This window comes from Phalacrocorax carbo, chromosome 3, assembly GCF_963921805.1.
Source record: "Phalacrocorax carbo chromosome 3, bPhaCar2.1, whole genome shotgun sequence".
NCBI classification, from domain to species: domain Eukaryota; kingdom Metazoa; phylum Chordata; class Aves; order Suliformes; family Phalacrocoracidae; genus Phalacrocorax; species Phalacrocorax carbo.
This window is the reverse complement of record NC_087515.1, coordinates 28,458,240-28,471,082: the sequence shown is the minus strand read 5'-3', so window position 1 is coordinate 28,471,082 and position 12,843 is coordinate 28,458,240. Positions and strand designations below refer to the sequence as shown.

Sequence of the window (12,843 nt, the reverse complement as noted above, 5' to 3'; positions counted from 1 at the left end):
ATCGTGAGGAGCAGACTGAGATGCATGAGCTTGACATGCAGAAGAAGGAAGCAGCAGTGGATCAGCAGACACAGCTTCAGAGCTGAGGCTCTGACACGTACTGCTTCTGACTTCTTCAGTGAGTCATCTGTAACTGCCTTACGTGTAAGACTTAGTCAAAGCCTTATTTGCTGAAAATAATATTTTTAGCACTGTTTCTTCAAAATAACTGTGATATTTTTATGGTTTTGAAGTGAGTTCAGGGCTATGACACATTACTATTTTTTTCAAAGAGAATTAATGTATATTTTGCACAGAAGGATTAATGAAGTTGCAGTTACTGTATCATACATCTTCCTAAAATAAGAACCACTAGAAATTCTGTTCAGTTCCATGCAGGTGCAATGAGCTGGGCTTCAGTGAATTTTTTTGATCACACGTGAAGTGCCAGGGTCAGAATTTTCTATCGCTAATTATAATAAAGAAGATAGTCTGTCATTTTAATGTTTTTATCTAACAGACTATTTAAACTTCCTATAACTCATATATGTTTCTTTTTGTTCTACCTGTGTCACACTGCTTTTTATTTGGCACTGCTGTTTAAAATCTCTCATCACATGTTGGTTGATGTAACGTTAAAGGTGAAATGTGTGTTGATGTAATTATGCTATCTGCTCCCACTATTGTGTTTGTCTTTACGGTAAGGTTCTTTTCAATACATTTATTTTTATGTATTTGTTAATTTGAATATTACAGGTTCTCTCATTGCTTGGGTATTGAATGTGTGAAGGACATGCACAAGAATCTCCAGTTAACTGGGAATTGTGTGTTTTAGTCCTTGGAGATAGGTGGGGGCGTTATGCCCTGAATGGCTACTTAAGTCCACTCCAGAGGTTAAGATACATCTTGGGTTATCTGCAAGAAAGGCTTTGGTTGTGTACACATAATTCAGGTGGAATTGAGAGGCCTCATTTAAAAGATGTATTCAAGCAAGAGATCAGACTCAGTTAACAGCAGTAACAATGCAATTGCTTCACAGTTAGAATGAAGAGGAAACTCCCAAGGCCTTTAATGAAGTTCTGGCTGTAGAGAACACCACCTTTGGTAGGAGAGACATGACAGTCTTCCCCAGCCATGCTGGTTTATCTTCTGATAGTGATGTATGCTTTGTCAAGCGTGGTGAAATGTACGATGTGGTACTTCAGTGTGAATTGTAGTTGCTGAAGCCGTACCTCCAGCACCAGTGTGCCTCTCGTGTAATTGAAATACTCCAGACTCTCGCAGGATATGATTTTAAGGACATTATTTTCTTTAGGTCTTAAGTCTTTTATTTAAGTTTATTATTCTCGGGTGCAGTTCTGATTTCCTTTTTTACCTACTTCTGAAGTCAAACATGGAAAAGACTTGTATGACGATCACAAGTCCAGTCTGGGGTCACAGAGAATCTAGTGATGTTAGCATCTGTTTTTGAGAATGGCTAAATTTCCCAGCACCTCCTTTGATTATCCAGTGGCTCCCATCATCTTGAAATGCTGTATTTAGTAGTCCAGTTCTGTTCTTTTTCCATTTACAGGCTGGGTCCCAAGTCATAACCGAATAAAAAAATCTACAAATACAAGACAGAGGTTTACTTATTTATTATGCTTCTTATAGATTACTCTGTAGGGTAAAAAAAAAATGCATGAAACTATTTTTCTCATAGGCTGATGATGGATTCACGCACACTTAGGTACTGCTTTGACATACCTTTTTAAAGGCTAGTGGCAAGAAATTACCTGGTTCAGTAGATGGCACTCTATCCTTTGATTAGGCACTTAAGCTATCAATAAAGCACCAAAAGGGTATCACTATTGGACCCACCACTGAAACTGCACCGTATCTGGGTAGTGTGGTGGTACCTGGTGCCCTGGCAAGCTCCCAGGACAGCCTTTCGGGTTTGTTGCGTGCCCTTTTCCAGCCGGCGTGCCAGCTTTGCACCCCCCCACGACCTTTTATTTCATAACTATTTCATATTTTCTTGATTTCGTGTAACCCACTGTCGTTTCTAACGACCCGTGAACCCCGCTGGGCTGCGCAGCGGCGGGGCGGGGAGCCCCCGCTGCCTTCCACCCGGGGAGGCGGGCAGGGGGTGCGGTGCTGGGGCGGTGGCGGTGCGGAGCGTTGCGGGGGCGGGGGCGGTGCCGGGGCGGTGCGGGGCGGTGCGGGGGGCCGGCGCCTGGCTGGCGGGGCAGGGCGGCGGGCGGGGCCTGGCGCGGCGGGCGGCGGCGTTAAGGGCCGGGGCGGCCGCACTTGTTGCGGGCCGGCGGCGCTGGCTGCGGGCGGCGGGGCATGCCCCGGCGCTAGCGCGGAGAGGGGCGCCGGTGGGACCGGCCGCCGCCATCGCCATGGGGCGGTACTCGGGGAAGACGTGCCGCCTTGTCTTTATGCTGGTGCTCACCGTCGGTTTCTTCGTGGCCGAGCTGGTGTCGGGCTACCTGGGCAACTCCATCGCGTTGGTGTCCGACTCCTTCAACATGCTGTCGGACCTAATCTCCCTCTGCGTGGGCCTCTCCACGGGGCGCATCGCCCGCCGCAGCCGACGGGGTCCCCGCGCCACCTACGGCTACAGCCGCGCCGAGGTGGTGGGGGCCCTCGGCAACGCCGTCTTCCTCACCGCCCTCTGCTTCACCATCTTCGTGGAGGCCATCCTCCGCCTCGCCCGGCCTGAGCCCATCGATGATGCCCAGCTGGTGCTCATCGTTGGCACCCTCGGCCTCGCCGTCAATCTCGTGGGGCTCCTCGTCTTCCAGGACTGGGGGTCCTGCTGCCGCCGCCGTCACCGCCACCCTCCCACCCTGCCACCTGCTGCCGCCACGCTGCGGGCCATGCCCGGCAGTGCCTCGACGGGGGAGGCGGATGAAGCAGGTGCCTTTCGGCTGCATCCTCACCGCCTCGCCATCCAGCCTTCCCTTCATGTCCTGCACCTCTCCCAACCCCCGCATCCTTCCCCATCGCTCCTTGTCCCCTCCCTCCCTCCTCTCTGGCCTCGGGACCCGCCGAGCTGCCAGACCTACCCTCTGGGCCCTTTCGAAGCCCCGAACCCACCCGTGGGCCCCAGGGAATGTCACTAAGCTGAGTCAGATATCCACCACCTCTTTTACCTTGTACTTTACACCGGGCTGCTGGGCATCCCCTTGGGATGGGGGAGGGATGCATTGCTCAGGGAGCTGCATGGAAAATGTTTTGGCTTGGTTTTTGTTTTGTTTTCTTCTTGTCTTTGAAATAAGTTGGTTTTGAGGATGATGTTTTTTCTGTTTGTAGAACTTATACACAACACAGCGTTTCTTCTTTGAATGCAGGTGATTCACCAAATGACCAAAAAAGCCCTGAAGAGGGGCCTGAGAAGAAAAAAGAGAAGAAGTCTGAAGCCTTGAACATCAGAGGTACAGCACAGGAGTAAACTGCTAATATTATATTAACTTTAAACACTTTCTGGTTTCCATTTCAGATTTTTTTTCCCCCCAAGTCTCAGTAAGAAATGGAGCCAAAGCCCAGGACTCTCCTATGTATCTGGACCCCCTTATCTTTAGCATAAAGGTTTTGGTTGTATGAAATAGCATAGATAGTAACAAAATGGTGTGATGCTGATTTGGCTCTGTGTGTGTTTACATCTTGATTTTAATTCTTTAGCTGCATTATTCTAAACTTTTTTGGAAAGGTGGCAAATCTTGCACTAAGCTCAAGTCACTAGAGGCCTTATAGGGAGGTAAAGCAGGTATCTATGAGGCATTTCTTTGAGTGTCGCTTTTTGTAGTAGTTGAACAGTTTTCAACTTTAAAGTGTTTTTGGGCAGAAAAAAATTTCTTTAAATCCTGCGGTTGACAATGTTTTGTACACAGCATGAGGAAAAAGGTGCTGAAGTTAATGCTTCAGCACAGTGTTTTTCTAGGTCCTTGAACTGTGAACCTGTTCCTGAAAGAGTCTGTGACAGTATCGGCCCTTCTTATGTTGTAATTCAGCAGGTCTCTGGGTATCTGCAGACTGAAATTGTATAGCTACTTCTAGGAATAAATTAAGGTATGTCTTTCTCCCTCTCTAATATAGGTGTTTATATGCATACATGTTTACATGCCTGCTCTGAACAGAGCCAAAAGCAGATTAAGCTCTGAGTTTGTCCCCCAAGAAAAGGGCTGTCAGAAAGCTTAAACAGGATGGTAGTTTCAGGCTTCTTATGGTCGCTTACCAGCATCTGATATTCCTCCAAAGTTGTGTAAGTTGGCATCACAAAATTTCAGCTTAAAGAGGTCGACATGGCAGTCAGGCACTTGGATTTTTTTTTTTGTGGTCTGCCTGCCTTCCGAAAGTGTTTTCAGAGTTACACAAATGTGTCTGTAAGGGAAGACACTTGAAAATCAAACCATGTGCTAGAGCCACAGCACTTTCCTGAACGTCTGGAAATTGGTGTCACGGGATAATATGGCATTATAGTGGTAAGTTATTGGAGCAGGAAAAGCAAACTGTCACTTTCAGGGGTGGAGGAGAGCATAAGAAACCAAAGAGTGTATTTTAGAGAAGGCCTTACTTGCCTGAATGCCAGTGCTCAGACATGATGATACTGGAAACTTTCAAAAATGTCTGCAGGGTAAGGAGTTTTGTATCGATTATTTTAAGATGCCTGTCTTTGATTTTTAAAAAGAGACTTTTTCTCACAGTGCTACTTTAGTATGTCATCTTTGCAAAATCCATTTTGATTGTCCTTACAAATTTTCCTTACTTCTTTAGCCAGCGTTACAGATGCACATCTTTCAAATTCTGATTCAAAATCTATGTTTTTTCTTTGCTGCTGTAAATTAGCTACATAGCTATACTTACTTCATAATCACTTGGCAAAAAAAAAAATCTGTATATTATAGAATCGGACCCTTCTTGAAAAATGTGGCTGGACAAAAGTGGTAGGAACAGGAATCCAGACATTCTGCCTGACTCAATTAATTACTGTAGTGTAAAATTATTCCTTTTATTTCTTGAGCATATGCAGAATGATTCAGACTTTTCAGCACAAGCTGTTGGAAACGGTGCATTACCTATGGTCTTACCGTACTGACTTTATTTACTAAAAATTCATTTTAGGTTCTATTTCATAACCATAGCTTTTGGGGGTGTATAGGGAAAAGCATTCATTTCTGCCTAGGCCCCCACTGTGTGATGTGTAACCAAGATGTACATATTAACAATGTTAATATTGTAAAATAAGCATTTTCCAAATTCCGTAATATCAATTCAGAATTTATAATTCTGACATGCTTACTTTTTTTTTTCTTAATTCAGAAGAAGATTTCTGAAACATTTTCTTGTTCTTTTTAAGCTTTGCTCTCGAGTTAGTTGCCTTGGCAATTGCATCCTGCCTGTCCCTCTTGTTCAGGAATAGCTGATAGCCCATGCTGAATTGGGATTATTTGTAAATGAAAAGGAAACACTGCAACACTGTTAGGAGGAGTAAAGCCCTGTGGGAGTCTGCCAAGTGGGGCAGAACATGCCTGACTCCAGCAGAAAGAGCTGCACTCACTGGAAGTTTGTACTTTCTTATCTGACCCGAGTGATTCAAAGAAACTCAGTGGTTATTGCCTTAATTTCTCCCACTGAAGATCAATGTTCATGCAAAGAGCTAGCAAGAAACAGCAGCACAGGCATGGCTTTAGGTGTAGTCCAGTGTCCAGCGTCACCAAACAGTCAAAACTTTTTGCTGTGTTGCTAATGTGTTTCAGAGGGAGCTTTTTACAGCTTCTCCAGTCCAGGGGAAACGAATAAATGGTGGTGAAGCTCTTGAAAGTGCTTGTCATAGGGATGTTAAAAGGATATGGTCCATTTTATTCTTTCACAGGCTCTGAATAGAAAGTATTGACAAAGAAATTAACTTCATATGTTTAGAGATGTTATGAATTAGGCATGGGTTGGAATGAAATCTGGGTCTGAACAGTAAAGACTGACAAAACTGGAGTGCATTTGAGCAATGATGGGAAGAGGGAAGATTATGTAAAGTAGTAAAAAAAAAAAGGAAGAAGACTGCTTTGGTCACTGTAGTTGAAAGGGCAGCTAAAAATGTGTTATTACTAGAGCCTGTTTTGTGTCTTTACCTTTTGTGCCAAAGCGTATCTATAGATGTAAAAAGTGGTACCCCACGTTTTGCTCAATTTAGAGTACTCCAAGCACATATTAAACCGTGGCATCCATGTGACTAACTCTCAAACCAGATTCTGATTTTCTTTGGAGGTCTGAGGGCTAGTAGTGTTGGTGGGGCAAGGTTTAACATGACTAGTAATCAAGTTTGATGCAAGAAAGGGAGTTTGAAGGCGTTTGGAGCCATAGGAATGGGCTTAGGTTTCACTCAGGTAATTTTTCAGTTTTCAGCAGTGTTGCAGAAGCTAATGGAGGAGAATAACTGTTACTGGGTGTGGTCTGTGGCTCTCTTAGCTCCCAGGGTAGGACGGATAGATTTAGTCATCAATTTTTAATTGTGAATTGAGATTTAATGTGCCAGGACCTCTTAATAATCTGCAAGCATTTAAGCAAACACATTTCACGTTGCCATGGCATTGCAGTTGGACCGCAGTTGCTAGCACACCCTACATGTTTAATAATGCATCCCACTTAAGCAGCTGTGGTTCAGAGTCAGTATTTCCCTTGCTGGTTTGTTCTGAAAGCTGTTATTGAAGACACCGATTATGATGTTAGTGCTTGGAATATTGTGTTTTTCATGTCAAGTAGAACAGACTTGAAAAATGCAGCTTTACTCTCCTTCCCTCCTCAAAAAAAAGACACCCCACTAATGGAAGTTGTGCCATTTGTTTCAGGTGTTCTTTTGCATGTTATGGGAGATGCACTTGGATCTGTGGTCGTGGTAGTTGCTGCTACAATCTTCCATGTACTTCCTCTGGGGAATGCTCCATGTAATTGGCAGTGCTACATCGATCCAAGCCTGACAATAATTATGGTGTTCATCATCTTGTCTTCTGCATTCCCGCTTATCAAGGAGACCTCAATTATTTTGTTGCAGATGGTTCCCAAAGGCCTTAATATGCAACTACTGAGTAAGTAAAATTTGTTGTTGAAATGCTATTAATTTTAATTATATATTTCAATGCATATGTTATTTCTGGAATGACATGTTTGGATTATTTACTCATAATAGCTCTAAATTTTCAAGAACCATGAGAAATAGTCACATGCCTGTGTCCTAGCAACACGACTCAAATCTCTCTGGATTAGTTAAAGCATGCATTTTGAGAATGTGGTACTCCAATAATACATCAAAAATACCAGGTCTTGAGCTGTTAATGCTTTGTGTGGGGTGTTTGTGGAAGAAACAACACTGAATTAGAATATATCCCAATCCTGCAGCAGCTTCTTCCAAAAGGCTTCCAAAACAGCTTAGACATTTCCATTAAGATTGGTTGATTTTGTAGCTCTCCAGCTACACTGGTTAATTTTGAGGTAGCACTGGTTATTTCTGGAATTCCACCATGCTCAGGGCTAAATAAACCAGAAGATGTGGGGTCTTGGCCAAAGAAGTGGTGCTCTGACGTTGCTTCTATGAATGGCTGGTAAATTGCCATTAGGGACCCTGAGGGGCTGGGTGAACCCAAAAAGAAGGGTGGCCTGCTTGTGTGGTCATCTGGAGGCTGAACCGAAGTCAGCTGCGAACAGACAGATTTTACTAAGTACAGCTCTTTTTAAAAGGTAGTTTGGAGACTGTTGCTTTTGGATAGGGCTCTTCATGGGAAAGCTAGTCATTAGCCAGTACACGAAAGCCTCTAATATCTTTCTCTTATGTTTTCCAGCTGACAGACTAGCTTGTGTGCCAGGGGTTAGCAGCCTTCATGAGGTGCATGTCTGGGAGCTTGCAGGTGGAAAGAATATTGCTACTCTTCATATCAAGTGCCAAACTCCTACTGATTACCAAGATGCTGCTTATAAAATACGGAAGGTTTTCCACGAAGCAGGGATCCATTCTGTGACCATTCAGCCTGAGTACATTGACCACAAGACCTCCCACCTACTGTGCAGCTCACCCTGCATCTCAAAAGCTTGTGACTCTCAGCTGTGCTGCAGTCAGCGGGAGCCCCCCCTGGCTAAAACTAACGGCTATACTGAGAAAAATGATAGTTGCTTTTCTGCACTGCATAAAGACAATGGTTCAAGTAAAAATGACACTGAAATCCCTATCGAGTACCCACTGGCAGAGGATAGCATTAAAAGCGTGAAAAATTGTGGAGTGTCTGATGAAAAATCACAGTTGAGCAGTACACGACTTTAGGCAATTCCCTCTACTCTGTGTAATGTTTTCATAGAACAAATGTATCCTGGCTGGGAAGGGGGTCGTTGGTGGTTGTAGCTGAAGTTGGTGTGGCAAAAAGATTTTTGTGCTTTAGCTGTGAACCAAAACACACCTAAATACCCCTTGTATCTGAAATAAGGATTAATATTTCCACAAAGGGTGTTGCACTCATCTAAGATTATTGTCATACAGCCTAACCCAGTTCCTTACCAAACGACGTGTGAATTTCTGTCGCTAGAGTGGATGGGGTATTGCCGTCTGCACTGATGCTTGCAGTTAATGGCCAGTGGCACTGGGAATGAAACTCCAGCCCTTTTTGCTGAAGTGAGCTGTTTCTTGAAAGCCCTGTGGCCAGTTCATGATTGTACTGGGCTGAAGTACTGTATATTTATAAAGGACTTCAGTAGAGATGCTTTACTGATCCTTAAAACCCATTTTTGCATAGACAGTTCATTTTTAACAGTAATGCTTGTACTTCTGGCCGGTGGGGTTTGTGAATGAAATTAAGAGTGTCTATGGGAGAGGGGAAGCACTCAGGAATTTTGACTTGCATTGTTTTATTGATTGACTCTTGTATTTAGGGACAAAGCAGAAGCTGGTCTTGCTTCTCTACTAGTAATACTGGAGTCTTAGCCTAATCACAGATAAGTATGCTAAAGAGTAGACTTCTTGTCATGAAAGTAAAGTTATGCTAACATTGTCTGTACTGATTGTAGCAAATGGAAATGCAAGCAGTCATCCAGTTAACTTTTATCTTGTTCACTGTTGTGATTGTACAACTCAGTCTTTTTTTTTTTTTTCCCCCTCTTGACAGCAGAAATTATAATAGCCACGATCTGAATTCATCATTGTGTGGGTTGATTGCAGTGTCTTTAACACTGAGTGCCATTATTCATGGTGAATAAATAAGCTAACATGTTTATTATGAACAATTAACATTCTGCCGTTCTATTATTAAGACAAAACATAATAGTGCATTAATTAGGAAAGTTCCTTTAAAGTTTTATATACAGTGTTATCTCTTAGAGGGAGCTTAAAAGAAAAAATTACAGGGATTTTTTCCTTGTTTAGTCTTGATTATTTCTTGCTGATATATTTTAAAGCTCTAAGCCCTGCCCTCTGCCCTGCCCCTCCTCCCCATGCCCAACGGTGTATTTCAAAGTATATTTAGTGTAGCAGTTCCTTTATCTCTTTGCTGCTTTTTCATTTTGAAGGCATGTGAGGGTGCTTTAAGGAAAACAAGATTATGTGCCCTGTCACCAGTGCTGGATTTAGGTCAGGTCTGTTCCCCAGGTGTTTGGGAGAGGAAACCCACTATCTAATCCACACTGAGTGTAGTGCTTAGCCTCACTGGCTATACGGACCAGATCCAGACGCTTTCAAATATGTTTTGCTGTCAAAAGCAGCCTTTCAATGGTCTGTGGGGCCTGGGCAGGCTATTTTATTAATTTGTTTATGGGGACACCTCTATAAAATAGCGGTGCCTTTACCTCAGTGACACCTTAACAGAAAGGGAAAATTGATTTCCTGCCTGGGCTGGGAAAATACCAGGACCTCTTCGTAAGGCTGGCTAGAAAGCAGCCACCTCCTTATTAATAAGGATGATTACGTTAAGTCAATGAATATTAAAACACACAGCAGGCTATTTTGCTGCTTGGAAAATGCAATTCGCTGAAGGAGTGATTGCAGTCTAAATAGCACATATCTAGATTTGTAGTTACCCCTCTTGAACAGATTATTGGGTGAATTAATATATATACATTAATTTTATAGCCTTCCATCATAGGGTTGTATTATATAAATTAAACTATGTGTTAGTATAATTAAAAGCTTGATTTTATGGTCTGTTTGATTCTGGTGGCAGCAGCAGTGGTGAAAGCAGCAAGATCTTGCTTGGCAGTTATTGCACGAATTAATGTAAATCAGGAAACATTTTAAGAATTGCTCTGTCTTTTAAAAGCGTGTGGCATATAGTAAGACAGCTCTTTTGTTTTTTTTTTTCCTTATTTTCATCCGTGATGATGTTTAAATGTCAGGGTTTAGATGTAAATAACAAATATATTTATAGGTTTTTTTGAGAACTGGAATAGAAAGCTCCCAAAATAACAACAAAGTCTATGGGAGAACTTGCTTCCCAGATACCCTCTAAAACAAGCACCCTTTCATAATTATGGATTTGTGTCTTACGTCAGGTAGTCTTTTTATATATACATTTTATTAAATCGTTGAAAGATGGAATGCCAGTATTGTTCACTCTGAAATTAGAGAAAACAAGTATGTGTAATGTTGAGGCATTTAACAAAATGGACCATCTTTTTCTTTATCCTTCCAGTGTTTGTTAAAACTGTGATTATCTATTTTTTAAGTTTTCAAAAGTGTTGTAACCTGAAAATACAATGAAGTAACCTTCTTAAACATTTTTCTTGTCTGGTTGTATGTACTGTAATTGTTGGCTGTGAATAAATAGGAAAGTACCAGGGGTTATAGAAATCTTCAGGTCTAGAAAACAAGCAGATTTAAAAATTGCTTTATTACTTAAGCAAGCAAAACCAACAGAGCTACATTATTTATGAGGTGAATGTTATTTTTTCTGTGTAGGGACTTTCAGGGTATCCAAATAATGTTTCTGACCCAGTATCCTTGTTTTTATTTGAGTTCTGGAAGAAAATACTTTTATGCTCTGTTTTAAGTGTGTCACGACTAGGCTCTACTGGCTGGCCCCTCTCTACTTCTGTAAAAGACTTCATTCCAATCAGTGCCTATTTTGTATTGGCTTATTTCCTTTCAGTTCTTGGCATAGCTCTTCTAATTCTCATGAATTAAGCTTATCTCATTTTGAAATACATTATATTCCAATATTTTCCCTTATCTATGGGCACTTGTTCTAAATTCAGTTTTGTAGTGTGTTGCACTGTTGAAAAAAATATCTTTTCTGGCCTCTTTAGCTTAACTGCTTTTTTCCCCCTCCAATTCAGTAACGTAAAATTTCTGACAATTACAGGTTGATTGTGCTACCCTGTCCTCTTCAATTACTCCCTTCTGATTGCAGCGGAATGGCATTCAGTTTCTCTTGCAGGGGTCGCCCCTATCTGTCCATCACTGTCTGTAGCAAAGGAAATATGCTTAAAACACAGGTGATTTTCAACTGGATGTCCAGCTTATGTGGCCCTCTGATCCATAACCAGTCATATATGTGATCTAGTTGTATCACAACGAAGCGTTTGTTAGCCTTGGCAGATAGTTTTGGAGCAAGAGTGAAATCTGGAATAAATTAACATGGCATTGAATGCATAAGCAATTTATTGGTCTTTGTCAGTCGTGGGTCTTTTCTTAACGTGAAATCAATTTGTCACCTTTTCATATGTTAACCTTTAACATATGTCAAATTGACAAATGTCAGTTCGATAGTTTTTCCTTCTTTTGTAACTCTCTAAATGCAGATCTTGCCTTTGCTTTTCTATGTAAAGAAAACTAACTGATAATATTTTTAGGAGTATTGCGTTTGTTTCGCCAAATTTTCAGTTGACTTCCTTCTCATTGTGTTCTTCATGATACTTATTTTGACTTGTAGTGCAACAGTGGTTTTTTTCTCTTAATGTTTTTCTTATTCTTTGTCTCTTCAATAAAAGCGGTATGGTCTTGCTATCCTTCTGGTCATGGTGATGTACCTATACTACAGTTTAGAAATACCTCTTTTATGCACTGGTTTAATTTTGCACTCCACTTCATTCAAATTCACTCGCTTTCTGGTTTTGCTATGTGATATACTTTACCATTGCAAAACACTTTTTGATCTCGTTTAGTTCTTCCTGTTCTTTCCCCCCGTCCCTACCTGATTATAACACTTACTGTCCTGAATGTTCCCTTTTATTCTGAACTTTGAAGGGAATATGCTGGCATCCAGATTTTCCCCAAAGAGAAGCTGACCACCCAAGGACTATGGATGGCTACTCCAAGGACTATTTTATGTCCTGTTATCTGTGTTGAAGTGTTGTCTAAGTAGTCATCCTGATATATATGTATATATATATAAATAAACACTCCGTCTGAACCAACTTTCTAAAGAAAGTTGGGTTCTAAGCCCGAGAAGGTACAGTGACATCGCTGGGCTCATAATACATTCATTAACGTTGTAGGGAAAAGCTTGGATCACTAATTGAAAAGCAGGATTGGAAAAAGGGACATTTCTGAAAAGATAATCCAAACATTATGAAGATTTCTATAGGTTCTACTACTTACTCAACTGTACAGTGGAAGCACTTTCTATGTTAAATACTTTATTTGAACAGTGATACCTTGCTATGAGGATGTCACTGTATAAAGTTGTTACATTTATGGAGTTGTGTTGCTTAAAAGTTTTCTCCAGTTTTTCTGTTCTTTATGTGATTGAAATAATGTGCCAAAATGTAATTTCCATGATTGCTGCATCAATGAATGGAAAAATCTCACTGTGGTTTTATTAAGTATTAGTGAAAAACTACTTAAAGTTTTATGTACAGTTAAATTTTTTTCAAAATGAAGTTTGGATGTCTTGGAAATAAAGTGTATTT

At 41.5% G+C, this 12,843-nt stretch overlaps 1 protein-coding gene and 1 long non-coding RNA gene across 2 annotated transcripts; one reads left to right on the top strand and one right to left on the bottom strand.

Annotated features, from left to right (window-relative positions):
- Positions 1-1,018: 1,018 nt before the first annotated feature.
- Positions 1,019-2,126, bottom strand: LOC135312831 (uncharacterized). The gene is made up of 2 exons (XR_010372453.1): positions 1,755-2,126; positions 1,019-1,585 (listed from the first exon to the last, which is right to left on the bottom strand). It is a non-coding gene; the product is annotated as an uncharacterized LOC135312831 (long non-coding RNA).
- Positions 2,127-2,250: 124 nt separating this feature from the next.
- SLC30A10 (solute carrier family 30 member 10) lies at positions 2,251-11,938 on the top strand. The gene is made up of 4 exons (XM_009508204.2): positions 2,251-2,883; positions 3,318-3,401; positions 6,810-7,046; positions 7,797-11,938. Exons 1-4 carry the CDS (start codon positions 2,364-2,366, stop codon positions 8,270-8,272), a joined length of 1,317 nt encoding a protein of 438 aa, XP_009506499.2. The 5' UTR covers positions 2,251-2,363; the 3' UTR covers positions 8,273-11,938.
- Positions 11,939-12,843: the final 905 nt, after the last annotated feature.